Source organism: Ciconia boyciana, chromosome 5 (genome assembly GCF_034638445.1).
Source record: "Ciconia boyciana chromosome 5, ASM3463844v1, whole genome shotgun sequence".
Classification (NCBI taxonomy): Eukaryota; Metazoa; Chordata; class Aves; order Ciconiiformes; family Ciconiidae; genus Ciconia; species Ciconia boyciana.
In genome coordinates this window covers 65,613,507-65,641,237 of record NC_132938.1, presented here as the reverse complement: position 1 = coordinate 65,641,237, position 27,731 = coordinate 65,613,507, and the positions used below count along the sequence as shown (strand labels likewise).

At 38.1% G+C, this 27,731-nt stretch overlaps 1 protein-coding gene across 6 annotated transcripts in view; it reads right to left on the bottom strand.

Annotated features, from left to right (window-relative positions):
• PTPN13 (protein tyrosine phosphatase non-receptor type 13) overlaps nt 1-27,731 on the bottom strand; it is a 140,194-nt gene that overhangs the window by 88,795 nt on the left and 23,668 nt on the right. For all 6 annotated transcript variants that reach the window (XM_072862909.1, XM_072862910.1, XM_072862911.1 and 3 more), the window contains 2 exons: nt 14,140-14,259; nt 4,316-4,485 (listed from right to left, as the gene is read on the bottom strand). In XM_072862909.1, coding sequence (XP_072719010.1) covers nt 4,316-4,485; nt 14,140-14,254 — 285 coding nt within the window. In that variant the 5' untranslated portion in view covers nt 14,255-14,259. The remainder of the gene's footprint in view (nt 1-4,315; nt 4,486-14,139; nt 14,260-27,731) is intronic.

Sequence of the window (27,731 nt, the reverse complement as noted above, 5' to 3'; positions counted from 1 at the left end):
CAAAAAAAATCTTTTCAGAAAAAAAAGCAACACACAAAAACAAACAAACAAAAAATTAAAAAAAAAAGTTCCCCAACCACTCCCGTCCCCCAAAAACGCAAGAACAGCACTTTAAAAATCCATTATCAAAATTGTTAATTCTAATCAGAGAAGTAGTCATGGTCCTAAGTCTGTCGGTGCTCAAGAAACGTTTGGACAATGCACTTAGATATATGACTTAATTTTTGGGTTGCCCTCTGTGTAGTCTGGAGTTGGACTCGATGATCCTTGCAGGTCCCTTCCAACTCAGGACATTCTATCATTCTATGATTCTAAGCTTCAACATAATGGAAGATATTTCCAAAATCAAGAAGTGCATCATCCTCAACAAAAATATTATTGTACAACCATGCAATCAGACCTCTAAACTAAAACATGCTACCCTACTAATCTATCTGAAAAATAAATAAATAAATTTTATTTATTTCAAAATAAAAGCGAAGTGAAACAGTTTGTGATGCGGTACTCCATCAACTACATCAATGGTATTTCAAGCTTTATATGAGCTTAAGGAGGTTTTCCAAGTACAGCATTTCAAAGTTACTTGCAAGCCACTACTACATAGAAAACAAAAATGTGTCCACTACATATCAGTTAAACTCATTTTTGGATTTTAACATAATGCCATGCACACATATCATGCAATTCTCTCCTACTTCATACACTTCAACTTCAAAAATCAGACAAATAGTCATATTGCTGCTCAACTGGTGTTTTGACAGTTCCCCTTACGAATTTCTAACTGCTTATTATAGTTTGACAGCCTTAGGTTGTGTCAGATAGTCAGGAGGGAAAAAACCCAAAATAATTAAATCCCACAACAGTCTGTTTACAAGATCATCACTGCTTGAGGTTGGTGCAGCATTACATCAAGTTCCTTACATAAGAGAGAATTCCAGCACAAAAAATAGGCAAAAAACATCTATTGAAAAATTGTGTTGTAAAAACCCAAGAATTTTGCTAATTTCAAATGATCAGTAACTCATAGTGTTTTTGTACAATACTACCTAATAAGCATTCATATTTAAAATACCCTTCTCTCTCTCTCTCTCCAGATGAGGTAACCTTTGATTTAGAGGCACATAACATGTATCTCTTAAAAATGAAAGCATTTATTCAAAAATTCTAGTTTATTTTTGTATTACCATACTTCTAATATTTTCCACAATATATAAATCAACATCAAATTCATTTCCCAAATTAAGCTTTCATTATAATTTTGAATGGTTTGCTTACTCTATTTCCAATAAGCTTGCAGTTACCTCAGACTTATTTTGTATTCAAATTGACTGGGTGTCTTGGAATCAAAAGTGTATTTGTTGACTGACTATCATTTTTTCTAATATTTATCCTTGAATACACTGTTACTTTGTGTTAGCAAGTAAAGTCATAACTCAAGAGGTGAATGCAACCTTGCCACTCTCTGTTACAAGGCTTTTAAAAACAAGACATTTTTCTGCCTTCAGCAGCTTTCAGACATGGTCCGATTTCAGAAGAACAACCACAAAGAAAAACACCGAAGATTTCCAGTAAATTAATTCAGTGAACTACAGCAAGTTGTGACAGAAAGGAAAAAAAAAAAAAAAGTTTAAATATGTAAAAGCTACCACCGTCAGCATGTGCAAAGCAAGATCTAAGAAACATGAAGTCAACATATCAAGACAAATAACCAGTGTACCATCCAACACACAGTTTAATACAAATGTAAAGGGAAACAGTCAAAAAAAGAAGGATGCACATATAAGCTATTTATCAGCCCTATTAACTGCAACTAATAAAACCATAATAGGATAAGAGGTTTTGTACAAAGCTATGTTTCAGGTAGCTTTCTCCTTCTATATAAGCAAGTAATCAAATAAACCCAAGAGAACTGATAGGTTTGAAGCATTTCACACAAATGTACTATACACTGTGTAGTCCCCAACCAGGGGATTATAGACCAGTATTACAGATACTCCAGTCTTTTTTTTTTTCTTTTCCTTGATGCATTATCAAAGATTATTTTTACATATACTGGTATATATCATTGCCATCATGAAAAGACTTCAATTCTTTGTACACAACAGTAGATTTCTAAGAATTCAACTGGAGGATCTCACATGAGCGAATGCAGGATGAGTAACTCACAGATCCCATCTTCAGATTATGGCTGTCCTTCACTGCACCCAGACTTGACTATCACATCGGGAGAACAGCTGTGTGATTTATCCACAAGGCTTTAAACTGAGAACAAGAATGGTAGCAGCAAGTTTTCTTCAAACGTTTTTGTACCATCCCAGGCTTTCAGAACAGTTAATTTTCCCTCCTCAGTGTGTGCAAAACACACAAAAAAATCAAGTAGAGTTCAAACACAAACCAGGTTAATTCATCTCAAGCCCAAAGCCTGAAGCTTCAACCTAATGGTAAAGCTGAATACCACAAGCTAAAGCGTTTTATTTAGTTTATATGTGACTGTATAAGTACTTTGCTTATGTAAAGCCAAAGCTTGTCTATTTCTACATCCAATTGCTTCCCAATGAAAACAGCAACACAGCTGCTGCGGCCTAGAGTCTCAATTTTGTCATCACCTTCCAGCAAGCAAGGTTATACTGATATCATAAAATAAATTCACACAGCCATAAATGGAGAGGATTAATCAGCGCTGCATAAGTGCAGAATGCCAGTATTTGGTCATTGCCTATTGATACGCTCTGTGCTGGAGTTTACAGGCCACAGTGGTCCCTCTGAGTATTTCCTTCCTAAAGATTAAGAAACATCATAGCATGGCTGTTAATAGTAACAGTTGTCTATTTATTTCAAAAAGAAAAAAGTAACATAATGAATACTGGCACAGAACAAAGAATGCAATCAGCTCTGACAAAGATCACAAACATGTCATTTCAAAACTTTTTTCTGGCGTTTTTAAAGGCCTGTTTTTTATATTAACTTCAGAGTTGGCACTAGAGGTAATGTTACCGTCTTCAGCAGTGTTGTCTCTCTTAAAAGAAGATAAACAATTCCAACAGCATGACTACAGAGCTTGGCAGCTGCATCCTACATAAATGATCCCAAATTTGCATTGATGTCAGTGTTATTCTTACTTCTCTATTAAAACTTTCAACCTAGGTTGCTAATTGCTTATAGTTTTGTCATAGATAAAACTATATACATATTTTATTATACCATTAATTTTGACTATCCTGCAGGGCAAGAAGGATGTCTAAAGGGCTTGTGAGTAACTGAGGAAACAGTGATTTTCGGTAGGTATTCGGTGATAGAGTCTTAAACAAAACTGACTATATACAAGGTTTAGAAGAAAAGAAAGCTGCAAACACAAAACATTCAACACAGAAAAACATGTTTTAATAGTTCTTGTGCACGCAACAGCAATTGATGCCAATACCTGTTTCCTCTGGAGTAAGAGCATGTTGCTGTTCTTCCTGGAGGAAGACTGCCAAATGTCGTAATTGTTCCCAGATTACAACACTCACTGCGGTTAGCTTTCTTCTCTAAGGATTACCAATCCAGAAAAGCCAAGCAGATGGAAATAGAGCTCAGCTTCCTTCTTACTCCCACCTCTAAATATCTTTGACTAGGCCAAGGGAACGGGTTTTCTGGGGAAACCATTACCATTTGCAACAAATTATTGTTAAGAAAACATTTGAGAAGCTAGTCATTTTGACTGTGCGTATCAATGACCTGGAGGAGATCACATATACAAACCTTACCTGCCTGAATATCTACCCTTGGGGAAGAGTTAAAAAAGGAAGGTGGAAAGGAACAATTTTGCACACAACTGAGGAATACTTATGTTAATTAAAACAATCCTTTTCTTCAGAGATGAGTGTAGGAATATCCCATTTTTTGAAGCCCTGGACTGCTTGAGTAATTCTTTTGCTTACCTCTCAGATGCATTTTGCCAAAAAAAATTTTAAAAACCTAAAATTGTTGATGAAAAGCAAAATCTTTCAGAAAAAGAAGGTGAAGTGTTGCTTACTACTAGTTCAATGGTCAGTTATTCTGTGCAGCCATTGCCCAAGTATGGCTGTCAGTAGCACACACATGACAGGGACCAGCATACAGACACTTCTTCATAAGTGCATACAACCATAATCACTATTCCACTTTTACAGACAAAAACAAAGTAGGAGGATCCCTCCCCCTCTCATAAAAGAAATGAACAATTACACATACAAATCACGAACCACCAGGAGAAAAAAAGGACAGTTTAAAGCTATTTTGTGAAGGGATCAACAGCAAAAGACAACAGCTGTCTGCCAAGGAAGAGGTACTGTACCTTTTCAATGTCTGACAGAGATGATAGAGAATGGTTCTGTAGAACCTCCGGTGCTGTGAACGCTCGCAGGTCTTGTTGGGAGACATTTGCATCAGTAAATGATACACTGCCAGATGGAAGCAACAGGAGAGACCATGGAGAAATGATGAATCCCAGAACAGTAGGATCAGCTGTATTTGAAAGGAAAAAAAAACCCTGAAATTAAAGCCATGTTGTTTGATGCCCTTGCTTGATATTATTTTATTCACTCAAAGACACATTTAATATCAGCCTACATACTATTAATGGAATACATTCATGTTTCCTTTTTCACCTGTGGTGCTTCATAACCACAACAACCTCAATTTTAATCACACTAAGGAGTAACACCTATCTTTTTTGACTATTCTTTGCTATTATTCATACCAGCAAGTTCAGGAAGAGCCTGCTAAAATACTCACAAGCTCTCCTGTCCTCAGTTTATTTCATTTATGTTACAGTCGACCTATAAAATGATCACATTTTGCAGTGTACATGTCATTAAGGCTAATTCCTACAATAAGAATGGAGTTAACTGTCATACTAATATAGCACTGCTGCAGCAGCAATGATCAGAATGATCAATGAGAGAAGACAAAGTTAGTAGAGACAGGAAATACTCCTTGTTAGAGTAGCTGATAGAACTGGACAAAATTGAAAAGTTTTGGGGCTCAGAAGTCCTTTTTTAGCCTAAAGAAAAAAAATATTGCAAAAGTGAAAAAGAGAAGAATAATTCTAGGCAGCAATGGAAGTGGGCAAAGAATAAACCTGAAACCTTAGTAAGATTGCCCATTCAAACCCTGTGAATAATACTTGAAAATAGCAAAACAAGCACTGAAATTGGAGAACCAGAAGTGACAAAGAAAACTTCCTACATCATGAATATGCAATTTGCCAGCTAGGTTTTTGATGTCTGATAATACTGCTGTCAAGCTTCTGGCCACAGACCTACTTTAAAAAAAAAAAGGGGGGGGGGGGAGGGGAACAGGCCACATGCATGGGGGAAGGTGTTAAACCAAATCTACCTTGAAAGTAAAAGTTTACTAAGGCAGGAAAAAGAGAGACCATTTCCTTGAGTCAAAATATTTTTTTCTACACCTCAAACAGTAAATCAGCTCAGTTTCACTGAAGGAGGCATAAGCTTTTAAGTAAAAGTTAACTGTTATTTATCCATAGGCAAAGAGGCAGTTGCTCTGTTTTCTGCTACATGATATATCAAAGATCTGATGAAACACACATTTGAAAGGTAAGTCTTTCTTTTCTCTCTACCTAAGTAAGCAACAACAGCAGAATAATAATTTTCTCCTCCAGCCCCACCACTAACATTTTCCAGTCTCCTATCAGCTCAGGATGTTCCTACAGTGCTGGTTCTTGCCTGTTCAATTATCTTGTAATCTAGAATATTTCTAATCTCCTAGGAAATGTATTAAATTACTGCTTGCAGGTATCAGATGTAAAAGGATCTACCAAGTAAGTCCTTCAATTTCTTCAACTCCTCTTCCTCCAAAAGAAGCTAAGAAATTGCTTTTAGGCTTTCTACATTCTGTGATACCAAACCAAAACTATATTAATAACTTGGCAGTACAATTGTCCAGAAAAATGTTCCCAACTTTCAGATCCTGAAGCTCAGAAAGTTTCCCCTCCTACCAATGTGTGCAAGAGATATAATTCAGTAGAGAACCCAATAATTCATTTTTCAGTCTAAAACTAACATATACCTTTTTCTGAACATACCTTAAATCACTATGCAGAATTTTGCTTTAAAAAGGAAAAGAGACCATTGAGGACAACAAACTTTCTAGAAATGGAAAGATCCTACAGAGTCTACTTCAAGTAGTTATTTCAAGTTGTTTAGTCACCTGAGAACCAAAGAAGTTTGTTATAGTTTTTCTAATGGATTTTAAAATGCCAGTGTGTTTTGCTGAAAGCCAGTATGACAAGCTTAGGATTCACAGTGCAGAATTGGTTTCCCCCTGCTCTGCTTTTTATGACATACAAGAGAGGCTCAGTCTTCTTGCCTCAGGGGAGTCTATTTCACTGCTCTGGCTTTCTCCCCTGGATCCAAAAGAAATAAGTAATTGATGGATGGTATCTCTGATCATGTAGGCTAAACCGATTTAAGCTGAGCTCACACAGAACTGCTGAGCTCCCCATGGAAACCAGAGGTCTTTGTCACATACCAAAAAAAAAAAAGCCCCAAAACAGCCTAAAAAATACCAAATACAAAATCATACATGATGATACCTCTCTTATACACAGAAGACAAGCTCTCAGGGGGTTTTTCTATCCTTTTTCAGTACGCAAAATTGCAAGGGACAAAGCAATGTATGTTACTTGAACCTACCAATGTCAATATAAGCTAAACTAAATAAAACATATGGCTCAACTAACAAGCTGTACAAGTATCTTTCTGTTGCTAGACCTCCCCCAGTGTGACTTCAAATACTTCCAAATATTGAATTTATCAAGTTGTTATAAAAAAAATAAAACCCAACCAACAACCAAAGAATTGTATTTGCTGAGCTACTTGAACAACATCATATAAATTTGGTCAAGAGAAGAAATCCTAAATTTCATGCAGACATTAATTACCAATCCTTACACCGCAGTATGCATTTTCTCTCTTCCCCACAGCAATCCAACAGACCCCCAGCTACAAAAAGATTTAAGCCTGGAATCACTCTCTTTAGTGGCCATGACAAAATATCTGCTTGATACAGTAGTAAAAATAATGAATCATGTCCCAGATCATGGTTTCACCACAGTGTGTAGCAAGACACTTAGCATGAAGCAAAAGGCATTACCTCTACAGACACCTTCTCTAGCATGGCCAACTGCAAAACGAGAGTTTAGAAATATCTCATATTGGGAAAAAGCCATCAAATATGTCAATTTACAAATAAGATGAGCTGAAGAAAACTCTCCCAGCAAGAACTTTAAACACCACATACGGTGAAAGTAGTGGAAATTGACTTCAATCAACTGAATTAAATAAAATTTTAATTAAGAATGAAAATAACATTATCTGTTCCTCCCAGCCCCAGGAGATGACATTTTGCACTATACCTCTAACCCCACTTCCTCTGAAACAAAACAGAATAACTGCTGTTCACTGTTGTGGCTGTAAGTTCAGATGCTAAACAAAAGAAATGCAAAGATGGAAAGACCCTTCCTATAATACATACATAAGAAAATATTATGTTATATAGCAAAGCATTTTTAGGAAGACGACCTTAGGTGGCCATCAACTTCCAAAAATAACCCTGCAGGTAACTACTGGATTTTTTACTAGTTCTGTGTGTATACACCGCTGATATAAAAAAAGAAACATTTTAAAATATTATAAGATTTCTGCTTAAAAGCCCCAACTCAGGAACCTTAAATAATGTGGAGGCTTTATCCTTAACATTTTGTATGACAAAGACTTTAAATACGTATGAACTCTTCATATTCTGAAACATACTACAGAAAGAACGAGTTAATGAGATGGAAACACGATTTAGTTTTAAGAACAATAAAAAAACCCCACATTTAGCCTGAAGACTGAAGTCTTCTCCAAACAAACTTCAGAGCATGCATTTGTCCCATACAGATGTAGAGGCTGAATTTATTGATCCATGTAAAATACTTCTGTCCACACTCAACAATCTTCATGATCTGAAGCAACGTACAATGAATGTGATTAATTGCAAGTTTAGAAAAAGGGCTGATTTTGCCAAGCTCGTTTTGTTGACATTTTCTTAGCTTCCTGTCTTAGCAGCTTTTAACTAATATGGCAGATCATACTGCCTACATCACAACTTTGGGAATCTAATGTACCGTTACAAAGGATGAGAATAAAATAACTAATTCTCCATTTCCTTACATAAGGTATGCATCACAAATCAAAATAACTCTCTCTAAGCTCTTACTATGCAGATTTAACCTAAGAAAAATATTTTGAAGTAACTCTACTCTTACCCTTTCACTTGTTTGTACCATGGAAAAAAAAAGTAACAAAGATGCAATGCATCAAATAGCCAGGGACCATAGGAAAACAACAGAAACCAGTTTCCAGTCATAATATTCATGTAATTTTCTGTTTAGGCTTTCAGAAGAATTTACAAGACCAGTAAGGGAAATGTACTCCCTAAAACACAGGGGAAAATGACAAAAACAGATATTTCAAACCCCTCTTTCTAAAAGCACTGGAATTCAGGATATGGCTCCTGGTCAAATTTCTATCCAGTAGGCCTTCAACTGCAGTAGAGCTGCCAGCCTTCTGAGTTAACTCCAGAACTATGCAACTTGGTAACAAAACACTTGTGAGAGCACAGTTTATCAAGCAGTGCCAAGACAGAGATAAATAGTGTGGTCTTACTTAAAGTGAGAGAGTGAACTGGTTTTAAATGCAATAAAAACTGGAATAATCTTCAGCTACATAGCATCTGCCAAACAAATTACTTTTAAAACAGTCCTTTACATGGTTTAACAGGATACAAGTAGCCAAAGACAAAAACAACCCACCACATTATAAGAGACAGTAAGTTCAGGCAGAAATTTAAAATGGATACATTTTACAATATTGATGGCAGGTAATTTTGAATTCCCAAACTACATACACAATTCAAGCTCCGTCAGTTTTGTTTCTTTTTTCCTACTTCTCTCTTTAGGCCACAGCCATTAGCAAAAGTGGTCGGAAGTGATATACGTTTCAGCTCTTTCAGGACACAAAAGAAATACCTTAAAAAAGAACAGAACAACCCCAAAACATACACAAGGTTTTCAACACTCAGCTCATCTTTCTCTTTGCTTCGCTCTATAGCTCTCACTGAGACGAGATTTCTCCTAGCGCAAAGGAACCTGAAGATTTTTATGGTTAGGCCAGGTTGGAGGCAGGCAGACCACCAATGCATCTCTAGACAGGCCAGGATTATGCCAGCAGAAGGGACCACTTAAGTCCTATACTCCTTTGAGCTGGTGCAGCATGTCCCTGCATGCCTGGTGTGCAGGGGAAGTAGTGTTGCAGCGCTTCTGCTCCCTCTCCCTTGGGCACAAGGGGATGGGACTGAGCAGAGAGCTTTGATGTGATACTGAACCACTTGGAAACCAGCAGCACAGGGAGAAACACTAAGAGGCTAACTGAAATTTACTCTTTCCTGAGAATACTGGAGCAAGAAACATGGTGAACAATTTGTTTCTGAGATCACCCATGTTGTTCCTGAGATGCACCCCATCAGCGTAACACCACACTACACTTTATTGTTACTTTGACCACATCCAGCAGAGAGTTCTGGAAAGAGCGCAAGTAGTAACTGAGCCTCACTTGGGGGAGGGTGGGGGTGGGTGGTGGTGGTGTAAAAAAAAAACAAAAACAAAAAACCCCAAACAACCACCAAAAACCACAAAAGCCTGATCTCTTTTCTTCTCAGCAACCAAAAGATCAAATGTTACCAGAGGTGAAAAAAAATAATTCCTCAACAGTTATTGGTAAAGGGAAATAACAATCATTTAATGCCTGCCAGCAAGCAGTCGCTGGAGAATGAGGATTTCCCTCCCCGCCCCACCCCACATTGCGTTTTCCCTCCTGTCAGCCAAAACAATCCATTTCCCCTCTCCATCCCAACTAGGTCTATGACTACTTGGGAGCCACCACTAGTTCCCATCAACACGTTGCGCACTTCGCCTTCCTTCTTTTCATTATACTTACCTAAGCTAAGCAGATGCAATAGTACGACCGTCAACAAGATTTACAGGTCCCAAAAACCACAATTGTCCTTCTTCACATCCACTTTCAGATGATACCACTTTTCTTTACATAAATAATTTCCCATATACAAATTTGCAAGACAGTCAATTTGTAAAGTCTCTCTTGTCTTTGCTCAATCTGCCTTTCTATTATCAGACTCATTTTTTTCCCCTTCTCTTCCCCCTCCCTTTAAACATGTCTTGAAAGGTCCAACTATTTTCAGAATCCACAATACATGCTTTAGCATAGGAGTGGCCTAAGTGACATATTAAGTCTTCCCCGCTTTCAAGTTTTGATAAATCTTTTCCAGTTAAACCTACCAAATTAGAGGGACGCCTGCTTTATAATTCTCAGCAGCAGAGAGCACAGCATGCTCCTTACACTTATATGCTCACATTTGAGATACTTCAGTTCAAAGACCAGTTCCTTTGACCTCATGGAGTACTGAGTACAAGATACAGCATGTCTGAAACAGCTGATACACCCTCTCAACAACAAAATAGTTATTGCAGATAATTAAACAGATGTAAGAGAAGGGCAGGTCTGGTATCGGCCTTTTCAAATCTCCAGATTAATCTCAATGTCACTAGTACAACTGATGTCAGATCTGCGGCTGAGTACTAGATTGTCTTTCTCCTCCATTTAACAGCTTATAATATGCTGACAAGACAGCTACCAGAGTTGATCTTCTAAATCAGTGATTAGCAACTGGGCATTTCAATCTAATCTTTCATTGCTTATAATGATTGAAATAAATTTGCAAAGTATTTTTAAAGAGTTCAACACCTGTTAGAATTGTAAATATAAATAGGCATAAAAATATGCACATTTCTGTATCAGTCACTGAATTAGACATAGTATGATATGCGATTAACCATATAAGACATGGATTTTCATTCTGTGCTTCTTATACTCAGTGCTTTGATGGATAAGAAGATAAGACTCACTAAAAGACATGCAGAACTTTCATAAATCAAAAATTAATCAAATCTGTAACAGAAGCTTGTTTTGGGCATTTTCCCCTAATTTCCTGAAACTAGTTTAAGTAACAAATTAATTGAAGAACATGTTCTCAGTTGATGAGTAATAGCAAGGATTCTCAACTTCAAACAAACTACCAAAACTCTACCAGGATTACATAAATAAACAAATAGTTACTTGGGATGGTAATTCCTTTAAGTGTGTGTGGTTGCTGGGCTGGTGCAGGGAGATTGCCAACAGATGGCAATTTAAGACATGACGATTTCTGTGGCCTTTTTATCCCCCTCATTTCAAAACAGTTGGACCATAAGACTGTTGAACAATATGCTTTATTTTATTTTTTTAAAGAAACTTAATATAGACAACGCTCATCAAAGCTTAGATTTTGTTATAGAACAACATGCTCAGGGACTCCAGAGCTATATAAGGAGGAAGAAAAAAGCATCTCTAAGACTGGTCAGAGCTGAACATGCTGTGAACTTGCAGAAGCTAAAAGCTTTCCTCATTGCCCTCTGCCCAGGAACGATTGGTCAGTTCTGAAAAATTTTGGAAACTCGCCCTCTGCCACAGAATAGCTCTTCCATGCTGTATGCTAGGTCTGAAATTTAACCAAGGAAAACAGGATTTCTCTAGGATTCCCCATTTGCTACATGTCCTCCACAAATAAAGAAGAAAATTGAGTCAGACAAGCCTACAGGAATCTCTGCATTCTCTGCTCTTGCATCTCTGCAACGCATCTTTACAAGCCAGCACAAAAACTGATATTCAAGATGACCAAAAAAGATTTCTAGATTGTTTTCTTACTGAAGCCAAATCTTCATTACAGACTGTCTGGTTATCCTCATCTTGCTGGAAGGAATTAGATTGCCTTTGTCAACCTTAGCTACATAGTAAAGCTCTTCATTTGGGTGTCTCTTGAAATGCATTTTACCACAGGGCTACATCCCAGGTTAATTAATAGCATGCAACTGAAAATAGTTCGCTGAACTGGCAGAAAAACAACTCATTAAAACAGCTTCATCTCCAAGAAGAGACAGATTCTTCTGGCACTGATTTTATCTGAATTTGTGTTTTGGTCTTCACTGATAGGAAGTAAGACCAGAAGCTTCTGCCACCTTAGTCAGTCTTGGCTGGCAAACATTCCCCTACCTTAAAAGCACATACCAGAAGTCCTGGGGCAGATTTCCATTTTCTGCTCTCATCTTTCAGTACCTGTCCCTCTGAAGGAGGGCTGACTGTGTTCTCATTCTCAATGCTTGCATGCAGCCTTCACAGTAATTACAATAACTCTTTTCTGCACTACTCTTAGGCCAAGAAAGGGTGAGCTCTTATTTTCAGTGGAGACTCCCTGCTTGAAGGAAAATTTAGACCTAGGATAATGTCTTAAGTCATTTCACTGCTATATACTCATGCTACTGTGATCTTTCAGGTGGATTTCAAGATGGAGTTCAATGTGTTGATTCCTGTAAAGCATACAAGAGTAAACCTCTAATCATTCAAGATCTCTCTTTAGTCAAGGTCTCACTTGGTCTCAACAACCTACTCTCTTAAAAAAATAATTCCTCTGATACTCTCTGAGAGAGAACAAAGAGAGAAAGAGAGAGGAAAGAAGATGCCAGCTTTCCCTTTCTTGCAATACAAGAGCAGAGGGACAGGACAGTCGGTCAAATTGCAACAATGAATTCAGCAGTCCTAATACGGAACGCTTCTTACCATGCATGGGCTGTGAGCTCGCTGGTAAAGGGGAAAAGGGACATTTGTATGGGATATCAAAACTACTCAAAATTTGCCTACCAAAAAATATTTCAGAAAAATTGATAAAATTTCATATTTTGCTAATTCAAGCTTTATCAGAAATCAAACACCGTATGGCCGTTTCTGCCCACATCTGCCTTCTTTGGAGTCTTTGTGAAGTATCCAGCAGAGATCACTTTCAGAGGTTATGCAATGTACGAGATAGACCTAGTGTCTGACTTGACAGATTGTCTAAACCAAATCTTTAAAAAAAAACCCCCAAGAAACAAAAAAACAAAAAACCAAAACAACTCAAGTGTTGAATCTTGATGAAATTGTAAGCCAAACACATAAAAAAATACAACAGATTTTGCCCTCAATGATGAAGATGTGCCCCTTGCATGGTAATGTGGCAAAACAATGGCTATTTTCAAAGTGTGAGCTTTTGATTTTTCCTGAATAAAACTGAATAAGCTTACATATGCATGCTTAGACATAAGGAGATGACTCCCATAAATTTGCTGAAATACTAAGATGCATCATGGGAACCTATACTCTATCTGAGGCCAGGTTAAAGATGTCACCAAAGTTCAATATTTTAGTTAAGCTTCTATTGCTACAGAAAGCAAAAAAGGGGGGCGGGGGGGAAGGGGCTTAAGGATTTGCAGGTTTTAAAGAAAAGAAAGGAAAACATAAGGAAGAGGAAAGATTCCATACTTAGACCTAGTGCTAAAACATATGATTATTAGCAGTATTGCAGATGCTCAACCTAGAGCATACTAAGTTGGGGGGATGGGGGAGAAGAGATACTTATTTCTACTCCTTTAAAGTACAACAAGCCACCACATTCCTGTCAGTAGCTATGTATGTCTTGCTAACTGCATTCTGGGGGATGATACCTAGCCCTCTGGTCAAGTTTTCAGTGGCTCACCTTTGCCTCACTTGAGACTAAATCTCTTCAGAGCAGACTGGTCAGAACTGCACCGTACTGTAGCCATTTCTATGTCCCCTTCAGGACCAAAGTGCTCCAATGGTCTCAGACTTATTTATCATTTTTTTCTATGTTTCTATCTCATTTCAGTGAGTCTAAAACAATGCAAAGACGCTGTGGTAGCTTCCTACCAAAGTGAAGTTGTCACCATATGAAACTGAATGTGCTGCAGGTCCTGACAGAATATGAAGTGATGGCTGAAAACGTCCTTTGAGCTGGGGTGCAGCTAGGCACTTTACCCAAAGATAAACTAGGAGCAAGTTATTATTTGGGTTTAGAGCCTAGGAAGAACAAGGGAGTTTACTTATATGACACGTAAACATAACCAAGATGTTTCCAGTTCTGTGTGTATCAGTCTTTAAAAATGCTTACCTTTTCTGAATAGTTCTTGAAGGCTCTCTGCACTTTGATTCAAAATAGCCCATATTTCCTCTTCTTGCAATGGCCCTCCCCGAACCTCCAGAGCCTCTGCCAGTGACACATGCATGTTACCTGGGAAATGAGACAGACTGATTTAAGAATACATAAGAGCTATTTTCTCCTTGCATGTAATACTCAAGTAGTAATAACTCATGTTCAACTCTCAGTCACAAAAATTCTCTAACATTAATAGAACCCATCAAATACAAATACTACAAAACATTCACCATGATGATAAAGAACTTTGAGCACCTGCTATTATGAAGAAGAAAAACTTGGGTTAAGACAACAATGATCCATATTAATATTGTAGGCTACTAAATCGATAAACTCAACAAGCTGGCATTAGTCCATATGCTATGGGCAAGAGTTTGCTCTGTTTAAAAAAATGACAGAATGATTAGTAGTTATAGGTTTATTAGTGTAAATCAGCTATTAACATTATTTTGACAGGTTTAAGTCAGTCAAGCTGCTGTTAGGAAAGGAAGCTCTTCTTCTGATATATTTTCACAGGGCTGTTTATATTACCTCATGACCAAATAATAAGAAGCACTGCCTGCAAACATGCAAGCAAGCAAGCTAGCTGTGGAACTGATAGTTATCTCTTTTGTTCAGCTTCTTCATACGTTCAAGAAAACAAAGTAAAACCATTAACAGCGCTCAATGTATTACATCCCCAGAAAACAAATAAAGACTTCCTTCCCCAGCTAAAAGAGGTCAGGCTTTAATATTTTTCAAAGACTTAAACCGTTTTCACCATACTACAATATGATATTCAGTTGTCCAAAACCAAAACTATTTTGAAAACTGAAGAACACATCCCTAAATATTCTGGCAAAGTCAAAGCTTCATCATTTTGGTAAGCTCAGGAGCAAATAAATCATGTGTCTGCTTAATTACTTCAGCTTTCTATGGACATTAAATGTCCTCAGATTGAGCACTCATGCCAATTTATATTTCTGACTGAGATGCAGCTGCAGTTGCTTCTCTCTCTGCTTCTCTCCAAAGCCCAAAGAATAAAATCTTGAGGCAGTGAGCTGCGTATATCATTGCCTAAGGTATATCATCCATCATCAGTGATGAGTTTGTTAGGTCTCAAAGGCTCCAAAGTTGCTGCTGGAAATGGAAAAGACAGTTCCACAAGCATATTGTCCAGAAATCAGTAACTGATATCAACAGCTTTAGATGACCCAACGGTACTGCTGGAGGTTCCTCCCCCTCCCTTCTGATCAACTAGCCAGAGCCTCTCCATCAGCATACAATCCTGGCTCAGATGTACACTCATGGATATTAATCTAACAATTTGCAAGGAGGACAGGCTGACTAGCTATATTTAGTTTCCCAACTGTCTAGGCAGTTTCATGCCTTCCATGTTATTTTTACTTCCAGATAACCAGGCTCATACCCATATAATGGCAATATAAAAGGGTGAATATCCTGCAGTTTCTAGCCGAAAACATGGGCTTTGAAGATACTTGCTGAAGTACTACCCAGAGCCTTTTCAGCTAGAATTCTACACTACGCTATTGAAAAATTACATATTGTTGGCTGCATTTCATCACAGACAACTTATTTTTCCTTACTTCACAGCTTGCCAATTTTTAGTATTCAATTATTCTGCATATTTAGTAAGCCAGATATATTTTCAACAATTAATGTTCAAAAGTAATCATCAAAAGATAATGGAAGGGAAAACAGATCCTGACCACATTTAAAAGAAAGATGAAATCTGAATCCCTGAAGAGAAAAGTAAATAAACCATTCACAATGGAAAGCTAGTGATCGATACAGACTTGCAATAAATGGATGGAAAGCCAGAGATAAACATGTTTCTAGTCAGTATGAAATTCACATACACCCGGCACAGAGTATCTGGTCTATCATCCATACCAGGGAATTTTGTGATTTCATGACACTGTCTCAAATTTCAGTATGTACATCTAGAATCAAACTGGATTATTCGGATTAAAAGATTTTGTCTCCTCCTAGGGATTAAAAATATACGATCTGCAAGTGAAAACTTTTTGTGCTAAATATGCTAAAGGAAGTACGCTGAGCCTAACACCACCAACATCCCCCCAAAAATCCTTCTCTGCCACTCCCCTTTTCCCCATTCTGCAAAATCCTGATTCCTTTCAACTGTGATTAAATAAGTGTGGACTGTTCTGTAGCAGATAAAAGCCGATTCCCTATTTAACACCACTATAGAGACCATAAGCACGTCTGCTCAAATTCCCAAACATGTTACATCAACAGTAGAAGAATCCTACAGAAAACAATTTCTTGATCATAGTAAGAAGTGTTATGAATATCCACACAGCCACGCAGGCCTTAGCTGTAGTAGTGTAAGCAACAAGATCTGCTTGTATATTACAGATAGCAGTAGCTTGACAAATAAAAACAAACATCACAACACACCAAACCCAAAACATTTCAAATTGGTTTTGAAAGCCCAAGCCCAACAAAACATCAATCATTACAAACACAGCCACATGCAGAATGGCACGAGTTGGGATTTGAGTGGGACTCTCATTGAAGCATATCTGTTTCAGTAACTTTTTGGTAACTGTTTTGGTAACTTTTCCTGCAACTTTTCTTCCTCAAAACTATCTTGAAGCTGCAGTGCTTGTCTTGTCACAGCAAAGAGCAGGCCAACATACTGGTTATGAAGATTAAAGAAGCTTCCACGAAATGGTTCTCTGTCACCAGGGAACTGACTGAAGCAAGTTGGGGTGAAGTGTTTGTGGGCAAATGCATGTCCAGAGTTCTCCATCTATACAGTTCACCTGTTAGCAGCCAGGCACCATTAATTTAACACAATGAAGCTGACAGTGAAAGTGCCTGGCTCAAAACATACTTCTTCCCCACCAGTTTGTTGGCGACTGATGTTTTCCACAAGGAGAAAGGAGAAATTTGTAGGAACGATAATGTTTGCAATGCACAATTCTTCCGAATTTGCTGTCTCCTTAGATTCTGGGAGCCTTCAGTAGTGTCTGGTCCTTTGTGAATACAGAAGGTGAAGTACTAAGTGCTCAATACATACAAAAGCTTTTGGTTTTGTGTAATGCCTGAACATTTTGACAAATTGCAACATAATGACAGTATCAAGTAATTTATGTAAGAGAAAAACATATAAAGCTTTTGTAGAATACCGTATCAAAACTATACGGACTGCCTATCTTCACATCTTAGCCCTCTAATTGCAGTTATGTCCTTGGCTATATAGTTGTATAATGTTCATTTTCCAATTAAAACGAATCGCCATTTAAAAATGTGTATTTAAACTCCTATGGCTAAGAACTCAGAGAAAGGAAGCTGAGTGATAGCAACAGGGGACAACAGACTAAGAACAGCAACCTCTTAAAATGCAGGAAAGAGAAGACAGAGTAAAGATGAGTAAAGATCTCCATTAAGGGTAAACTTCTAGCTGATTTCAATTGAGCAAAGAGGGGCTAATCCAAGGAGAGAGGGTGAGCGGATCTCAGGAAAGCTGAATAGTATTGGCCTAAAATGACAGAACACAAAACTGCAAGTAAAACAAAGACTTTTCTGTTATACTAACAGTACAAACTAGTCTGCTTCAAACTTCCAAAGATGGTCCTGGCAGTCCCTGTGTTTTTCAGAGTATCAAGTTGACTGTCAAAGAAATCTAGATGCACTGGCAGAGTTCTCAGTGGACTCTTAGGTTCCTGTCAGGCCACTTTCTTGCAATGAGTCCTCTCCCTGTCTCCTCTTCACTTAAGGTAAGCAAGATCTGTTGTGCTGGCACCCTGTGCCCTATTCCTTTCCTCTTACTCCTTGTAATAAAAATGGACAGATTAAAGAACATTGAAAGGTGCACCTTCTACAGATGAGTTCACTTCCTTTTTCCTTGGGACAGCATTATGGTGGCATCTTAATATGAAGCCACACCAACACTTAGCTGGAGATGGGATCAGGAGGCTTACAAAGCTAAGTGCATCCTGTCTCTGCACCTTGCTTCACAAGGTGAGAAGTCCAGGTGCAGTCATCATCAGGAGGCACGTCAAAGGGCTAGGTGGTATGAACTCAACATGAACTATGAAGGCGTGGATTCCCCATACACCCAAAACCCACATAAGATCATAGCCACAGAACATACAAAAGGACATTCACACAGCAGAGAGCACAGCACGATGTAGGAAGACAGTGGATAAATTAAAATAGTTAACACTGGAAAAGCATAGACATGAAGATTACTTTCAGGTTGCTTGCTCTGGGACAGAATTTACTCCTAGACCATAGAGGAGTACAATTTCCACAGGACAGGAGTTGCATCATGTGGAGGCAGCTCTTTTTCGCTCCAGGACAAGAGAGTAAATTCAGGTGTAAATCATTTGTATCAACAAGCCCTGAGTGCAATTTCTCACTCTCCACGCCATTCAGCCCTAAGCCATACAGGCAGCACAGTTCCAAGAAAGAATGCTGCTTAAGCCAAAGGCCTCTCCCATATCTCAAACGCTTCCTTTAAAATGCCTGTTTACCTCATGAGGACCAACTGCCAGCTCCTCCTTCTAAGGCAGACAGATTATACACTCCCTGATGAGTGGGATGGGTAGTTCTGTCTCTTCCCTGTAAAGCAAGCTCAGTAACCTCCTCACCCCTACACTCTACAGTCCCAACAACCCGTGCTAAAAGCACAATACCTATCATCAAGCAGTGCCAGCATGGTATATGAGTCAGCCTGACACTTTCTCAGTCAAAGATAAGAGGGAAAGCACAACAGAAGCAGCCCCCCACACTAATACTGTCAAAATGACTATTTGCAAGGTATATACTTTTTTTCTCCTACAACTTGCTAAGTTTTCAAAACACCTCACTTTTTAATTATCTACGTATGCAGCACAGGAGTTAAATGCTCAAAATTCTTATTTCTGCCAACCGCCAACTTTTTTCCTTATGCATTTTAAATTTGAAATTGAAGGTCTCCAACAGCAACCAAGAATTAGGAAAAGTTTAATGGCCTATTCTTTCCAGATTTTATTGAACTCTTGCCAGCTGAAATATTAAGAAGCTACTGCTATAACTGTGTTTAATAAAGACTATAATATCAGTAATTTTATCAAAAAGTTCCTAAAAATAGACTGAAAGTCAAAAGGCTAAACTGCTTCAACTTAACCGTTGCTTGACAACTTTGTGTTTTGGTTTAAGTAACACATATCCCTGCTTTTTTCCTTACCTTCTGCATCAGCATTTTTCCCCATGTCATAACTTGAGAACCAAAACTTTAAGTCAAAAGCTGTGCTTTAACAACATCAGCTAACTAAGATGCCTGTAGTACCTCATACTTATTTGATATTTCATCGGAATACACTGCCAAGAAACCCGGAGAGCAGCTGCTCTAGTCACACACTCTGCAGGTTTTTTTAGATGTGCTAGAAGCAGTGAAAAAAATCTAGAATATAAAAACATTGTTAGAGTTTCTAGATAATTACATAAAATACCCTGGTATTAATTTTTATCCTTTGACAAAATTTAAAACAGAGAAAAGAGATAGCAAGAAGGCTCTATATACATCCAAAATATTTTCTGTGGTGAAAAAAACCACCTTCTCCCATATAAAACACTGCTAGCTGACTTTATCTGTCCCAAATATGAACATTATTGCCCCTTTGCTCCACAGGTATACTTAGGCAAAAAGTGGCAAATTCCAAGGAGCACTTTTCTCTTAGTGGCTAAGCAAAGAGCCCTTTCTCTGCCTCTCCTCTGTAGATACAAATACCTGAAAGCAGAAGCACATTTAACAAGATAATTCTGTCCAAAAGAACCTCTTAAAAATCACCTTTCTAAAGCCATGATTAGCTGCCTAAAAATAAAACACTGACACTTTTATTCAGCACTCACTGAGTGTTAAGTGCTTTCTAAAAGCGCTCAATATGCACAAATCCCAGTGAAACCAAACTGGAGCTATACCTGAACAGTTTTGAAAGTCTGGCCTCTCCCATTTCAGAACCTAAGCATCTGGAGTCATTACCATGCCCTGTAAATTCAGAATGCTGGCATCCATCTTATTTATTTACATTGACCCACATCTTACACCCCTGAAGACGACCTGGAATGCATCTATCAATTAGTTTATCCCCAATAATACTGTTGCTGAAACAGTGCTTAAGTGCTGAACCCTGGATCCAGGCTGGAAAGCTTGCACTTCAGTAGTCTTTGAAACCTTATTTTCAAATACACACATACTTAGATGTGTGCACATAAAATGTGGTTTCTTATAGCTGCAGGTCCAGTTTGCATAGACCGTCCACAAAATAAGGCATTATTTGCAAATATTCAAGTCAAGCATGCAATCAATGTAAATATACAAGCTAATCAAATCAACTGTGTTTAAAGAAATTCATTTTTTATTTTTTAAAATCCTGCTCTCAAGTTAATTACTGCACATTATTCTCGGTTATTGTCTTGAAGGATAAGGAAACAAACACTTGTGCCATGACCACTTTTTTCACTTCTCCTATAGATACGAGGAGGGGACAAAAAGCCCCACAAGATGCAAATCCCATCTCCCTCCTCTTTTTTTAAGTCTCTAAATAGTTGCCAGAAATCGTGTGAATCTAAGTTTTTGTGAACAAACACAATTCCGTGGTGCTTTTCATTCAATCAGCTACCTGATAATAATAGTATCTTAGTATAAGCACTATTCCTTCCTCCTTCATTTTGGAGAGGTCAGCAGAGATTAGTATTACCACCCAAGAACTTCCTCCCCCCAGTTGTGGAAGAGATTAGCTTCTTCCACTCACATTTTTCCTTCCATGTTCTCCTCTTTTTCTGACCTGTAGGCAGAAAGGATGAAATGTCAGCAAAACAGTCCCATGCTCCTGGGCCAATCCTCAAACTACATCAAGAAAATTTCTTTAAAACTGCATCTCCTCTTCAAACTGATAGCTTTCTGCTTGAGCTCAAACCTCCTAAGTAAAGGAAGAGAAACTAGCTCAAATTTGTGATAAAACACAAAGAACATGAGGACACTCCCAGAAGTACCAGGCACTGTTGGCCTTTTATGTGAGCATACAGTGATGCTCTCACACTCACTGTAACAGATGAGATGTTAGCATTTCTCCTTCCAAAGCCTTAAATCAGTCTTGTATTCCCATGTGCGGAAGACAGAAGAATGTGACATATTGAGAATCTTGGCTCACACCTGCAGGGCAAGCAGTGTTTATTTTACTCAAGAAGTGCATGCTTTCTTTCCTGGAAGGTGGAAAGAAATAAGCTTTTGGCATTGGACTGAACTCGCAATGGAAGACAAGCAAGGGTTATTGCTGACTCCCTCCCTTGCTTTTCTGTCTATCATGAGAACCAGATAAACTTGTTTATCTGAGGCTTCGTGTAAAGCAAACTAGTAAATCCAGTCCAAAATTTATATAATAATCATGAAAGTAATGTTTTCTAGGCAACTGTAGAATGTTCTTTTATACATCAGGATAGCTGATGTTTCACATCTGATATTAAAACTGTATTCAGAAGAGTATATAATTATCACTACAAAGTAAACTTAATCCACATAAATCGGGCATGACTCTTGTATCCCTCTCTTAGTTTAATTGTCAGTGTAAGATCCTTGGGCAACTCCCTTATTTTGCTGTTGATCTGCTCCACCTCGGAGAGGCACGTCTCCCTGGTGTGTTTCTCATACTTGCAACTTTCATTTTAATTACTAAGCAGGAACAGAGGACCTGTGACTAAGACAAGCTTTATAAATGGAAAAGCAGAAATTTCAGGACTGCAAAACAGCTTGGCAATAGTAACACTTTTTCAAATAGCAGATAATACCCTTATTCACATGTAACATGACACTCTTCTAATGACATGAAATAATCACAAGCAAAACACATCTATTGACAACATAACTTCATGATGTAGTGATGTGCTATCATATAACTTCACTTACGACAAATTCCAGACTGTGCAGCAGTCTTGATGAAGATGCTTTCCTTGGCGTCCTTCCATACTGCTTTTTTTCAGTGCACAGTGACAGTAATGCTCTTCATTACTGTACACTGCGGTACACAACTGTTGCTAGGTCTATGTGGGTGACATGCATTGTCACCACGGCAAGGACAGACTACCCTGAGAGAAACTAAGAAGGGCACCTTCAGCTTTAGTCCAGCAGTTATTCCATTGTTACATGCAAGAGCTACACATTCCTCACATACTATAAAAAGGTCATGACTGAAGTCTATCCTTATTCACTTGCAGCTCTTCACACAGCTGAAGAGGGAATGCAAATTATTGTCAGAGGAGCAGAAATAGTAGCACGCACATGATTTAAATATCATGGAGTCACTAGGAAGCATTATTCTAAGTCAATAAGTACTACTTTCCGCCATCTGTGGCATTTTAAAGGTATCTACAAGTAAGACAATGAGGCTCTGATGAGTCAAGTAAGTAGTGACAATTGTACAGAGTAACTCCTTTTTCATATGACTACGAAGATTACTTTTTTCTTTATAATCACTCCCCAATGTTTGAGAAGATTAACGATCAAATATTTAATACCAAGACATAAATTGCCACAGACTAGAAACTCAGTGACTCTACAAGTAAGCTTCACTAATTTAACAGGTACAAATTAAGCCAGTATTGCTCGACAGATAACTTCCCTAATGGATAAACTTACATGAGAGTGGGTTTTTAAAAGCTTAGCTTAAGGTCTCTCCTGTGGTAATAAAGTGATATGGATTTTACTATATTAGATAAATTCTCTAGTACTGAAGGGTTCAGGTTCTGTTAGATATTAATCCTTCCGGTCTCAGTAACAGAGAATGGTACCTTGCTTTATAAATGCTTCTCATTACGACAGCCCCTTGCAGCAACGTAACAACCAGCATACATGAAGGCAGCACAACCGGATCAGCAAGAAACTAAGCACGATATGCCAAGAGAGTAAGAGTCCTCAGATTTCTTGGATGCGGCATTAGAAAGAAAAAGTCATCTTCAGGAAGCTTTACAGCTCCCCCCCAAAAAAATTGCTGACTTTCAGATAAGTATAGAAATATCATTATGTTAATATGCTAAAACATTGGGAAAAAAACATTTTTAATACCCACCAACAGTAGTAATGAAGGAAACTGTTAGGATTGTAGTATATTTGTAAATCACTGTTAAAGTCAACATACTCTTAACAAGTATAAAGATTGACCCCACCATACATTAATTCAAAACCAGATTTTAATCCTATATATTCACATCAAATCCTTCAACAAATGGCTTGTGCTGTTGTTATGGTGGGTGAACTGCAGGGTTCACTTTATTTTGTAGATTTCTTCCCCCTGTGGGAGAAGGGTGGATGTGAGCAAAAAAATCTTTGTCAGCCTCATATATTTGACTACCAGACATTTTGGAAAAATAAATTAGCAGAAGAGATACTTTACTATGGCACCAAAAGAGCTTCTCCATAGTTAGAACAATCTAATGGTACTCCTGTGAGAAATGTACTGGTTTCAGAAACAATTCTGTTGTGTTTTTAGTTTGAAAGCAGCACCCTTGTATACTCATGACAAGAAAGCGATCTGCTAGCAGGGAGCATAACTTCTGTACTTAACCACAATAAACCTCTAGTATCCAGAGGACAGTTCATACTAACAGCTACTTCTTATGTCCTGCCTTGGAAGGAAACAATATCTGACAACAGAAGAAAAACTGGCTGAGTAACAGAACGAGTTTGAAAATTACATCTATCTGCATCTGATTCCTCCAGCACTGCTTTTACCTTAGGCGTATACAGCCAAAGAAGCTGCACTACTACAACACAAGGATTTTTTTTGTTTAAGTACACATTTAGCCCAATATGAGAGCTAACAAACTCCCACATGCATCACCCCACCTACCAATATTTCTAATAAACTGCACTTGTACTTTTTTTTTTCTATGAAAATTGAAAAAAAAACCAAACCCAACCAATTTAAAAGTTACCACCTAGCAAGTGTTCTCTTCAGCTAATCAGTTGCTACAAATAGTCCAATGGCTTTCTTACCCAATGCCCTAAGTCGATCTACATCCTCACTCACACTTTTTCTGCCTATGACTCTTGGTGAAAACAGGTGATGAGAGTCCAAACAATTACTGATAGAGATGGACTGTCTCCCAAATAACAACACTCTCCTCAGCCATGACCCTGAATGATGTTTTAGTTCCTGGTAACTGTCAGGAACAATTCTGAAGCAGCCCTACAGCTAGGGGAAGAAGTGATCATGTTCTCATACTTTAGGATGCCTGAGGGCCCTATCCATCTGGAGGGTCTATCTTGCACCATTTCTTCAGTCTTTGATGCTTAAGAGAGTAATATTCCCAACTCCTTGGAAATTTAGACTTCTTTAAGCAACTGCATATGCTCTACAACACAGGCAACACCACAGAATCCCAGGACTTGCAGCGGAGGGGGGGGAAGTGTGCTGCCTGCCCAGACAGTTATGATTTTTTGGTTCATTTCTGGGGAAAAAAAAGAAGGGAGATATGGCATAAGGAACAGAACATTACAAGGTCTGCAGCTAGATGACACCACGGATATCTTATCTGTGAACTCACCTGTCTGGGAGTAAAGCTATTATTCACACAAGTGATGACTAATTCTTATTGTGAAAGTCTGAATTTCTACCCTGAAAAACAGACAAGACAGAACATAGGCCTACATTTCAGCTGTCAAGAACTGTATACACAAGAGCAACTGCATCTTTAGAACCAAGGCATAAGCTGAGAGATCCTTGCTCTACTTATCTGTAAATTGAAAAAAGAGCTAATTCAAGCACAGTAGCAAATATCAAGTCTTATTCAAAGAGCACTGCATGTTCTTCACTCTTCTGTAGCAGGAAAAAAAAAAAAGTAATTTTGCTTTCAGACAGAGAGCCTTTCTCTACTCAGACACAGTAGCACAAGGCAGGAGATTTATACTTTTTATATGCCCAAAAATACAATTAAAAAGGTCTATGATATATTGTACTCCTGTTAGGTGTGAAAATCTGTACAAAGATTTATGCTAAAGAAATTTTACGCAGGGGGAATCAGTGATTAACTTTATAAAGCAACTTCATCCATTTCCAAGTGAGAACCAACTTCAAGTGAACTACCTCTTCAAAACAGAGATATCTGATGATACCCTATTCTCATACTGAGACCCAATCAGGAAACATGTACCCTCTGAGGGAATAGCAGAGATGCGAACAGGCAGCTAGCTGGATTTGACTTGTCCATAGAACAACTGTTCCTACACAGAGCAATTAGAAAGACAAGAAATTATAAGCTGCTGCCTCATAACATTCTCCTCAAATGAAGGCAGACTGATTCTAAGGAAATGAGAAGCACTGGCAAGTGAGATTACATACCTGGCTCTCTGAACTTTATGTCAACCTTCAGGAAGGATGTGCTTTTTATAGTGCACTCCCATGTGAGAAAGAGTGTGTGTGTCCCCACACACATATATGTGCATATACATATGCATGTATTATGTTACCATCTATCTATATAAAATGTATATATGCATTTATCTGCATGTGTATACTTCATATACACCAAACAATTAACTTTTGTTTTCAGTTTCTGCTGCAGGACAGGAGAAAAAACCTGAAGGACAAACAGAGTTGTAAAGGGGCAGGAACACTGATCTATTTCGAGAAGTCAAAATCAGCTACCTGAAAGCCTTGTTAGAGGGTCTCTAAAGCCTATTAAAGGTTTTGGTCAAGGCAGATTTAAAGTAAGATTCTGTAAGCATTTGTAAAAACAGATTTGATATCAGCAGATGGGCTGCAACTGTAGTAACAGACCTCCATCTGTGCAGAAACCAGCTCTTTGTTCTACATGCATGGTACTGCAAGTGTAGCACTACAAGTCTTAAAGGGTAGAACCATTTCCTGAGAAGCATTTCAATAGCATTAATCATCTGTGTATACACCTGTCCTCATAAAAGACTTCACAGCAAGTTCTTCTCTCCATAAGCAACTAACTTTCCAGAGAAAAAGTAACCTATTTAACTGCTACTTCTTGAAAGCACTTAGCTGCTGTTCAAGTGATATAAAAGATGTTTCCCCTTCCTGAAGTGATGCTGAGCTGAGGAGCAGACTGTTGGAAATTCATTAACATTGTCCTTGAACACGATACATCTCATTTTCTCACCCAGTAACTGAGAATCTGTCAGTATAATGTAATTTAGGTGAGCTACCAATAATGTCCAGACATGAACTATATTAAACAGTTTTCAGTGAAACCAATAATGAAAAAAACCCAACTGGATAATCTAGAAGATAATTGAGCTCTGAGTTAGATGCACACAGTGCAAACATGGAGATTCCTTCCTCTGCCTAACATCTGCCTGTCCCAAGCACAGAATTTGTGACAACTAACGTGATCATTTGTCCTCTCAGATTGCAGATCCCTTCTTTCTGCACTTCCTTCCATACTCATGCATACAGAAACTAATTTAAGACTAAAGCTGTACATATTCTCTGCATACACATGCCTAACCAGTAACCAATTTGCAGGGCATGTAAAAATCTGAGAGCGCGCAGAAAACATGCAGCATATACTTTTATGCTGTGAAACAGACCTGTTGCCCAGAAAAAGGAAGTCAAGCGTTATAGGAAGGATATTATTCCCTACTGGTTCATTACAGGATTTCCCAAAATTCTCAATCACCTGCTGCTGGTGTTTCCATACTCCAGTATTTCTCAAGCTCTCAAGTTGTTGAGGTTCTCTGTTAAACCTATCTTTAGCAGGGTTTCTAAGCACATTACTCACCACCATCTTGCAGGTATTGAATAAATACTGGGTTTTTTTAAAGGCAGACTTTCTTTATCCAACCATCCATAGTTATGTTAACCAACCATATCCAACTGATAACATATATCAAGATTTACCTACTGTTTGCCCATCTGTTCCACTCAACTCTGTGGATGTGGTATAGACCAAGTATTGAGAACAGTACAGTCCCTGTGACAAGTATCACCAACTAAATTAGCAGCATGTCTAGAGATACCTATCAGTTGAAAGATTCCACACAAAACATGAAGTTTTTTGGTCCTGGATGCTTGCTTTTTAAACGAGCTCTTTATGGAGGCCAAAACCTTCCCAAGCAGCTTATACTGTCTAGTTTAAATCCTGCAATTAGGAGGTTTTAGCCCCAGATTAATTAGTAGACAAAGCCACTTGAAGACTTGGAATGCCTATGGTTAGGAAATCAAGATCTTGCTCCAAAACATGAGTTGACACAGCACATATGGCTTTGTACCAAAATTATACAAGTTAATTGGAACCTGACCAGTTAACTAGAGTCCCTCAGCCTGTCACTGTTCACCGCACTTCAGAAAAATATATAATTATATACTGCATGATTCAGTATGCTGTTTACAACTTAACAATTGTTAAATTGACTATACTGCCCCTTGAACAAATTTCTAACACACACCCAATTTATGATTCATCTTAAATTCAGAGGCTGCACATAATTTATTCAGTCCTACAGCCACGATATTCTCCATGTCTTAACTGCCCTCAAAGGTGATGTGATTATTAGTCCTTTTCCTTTTAGA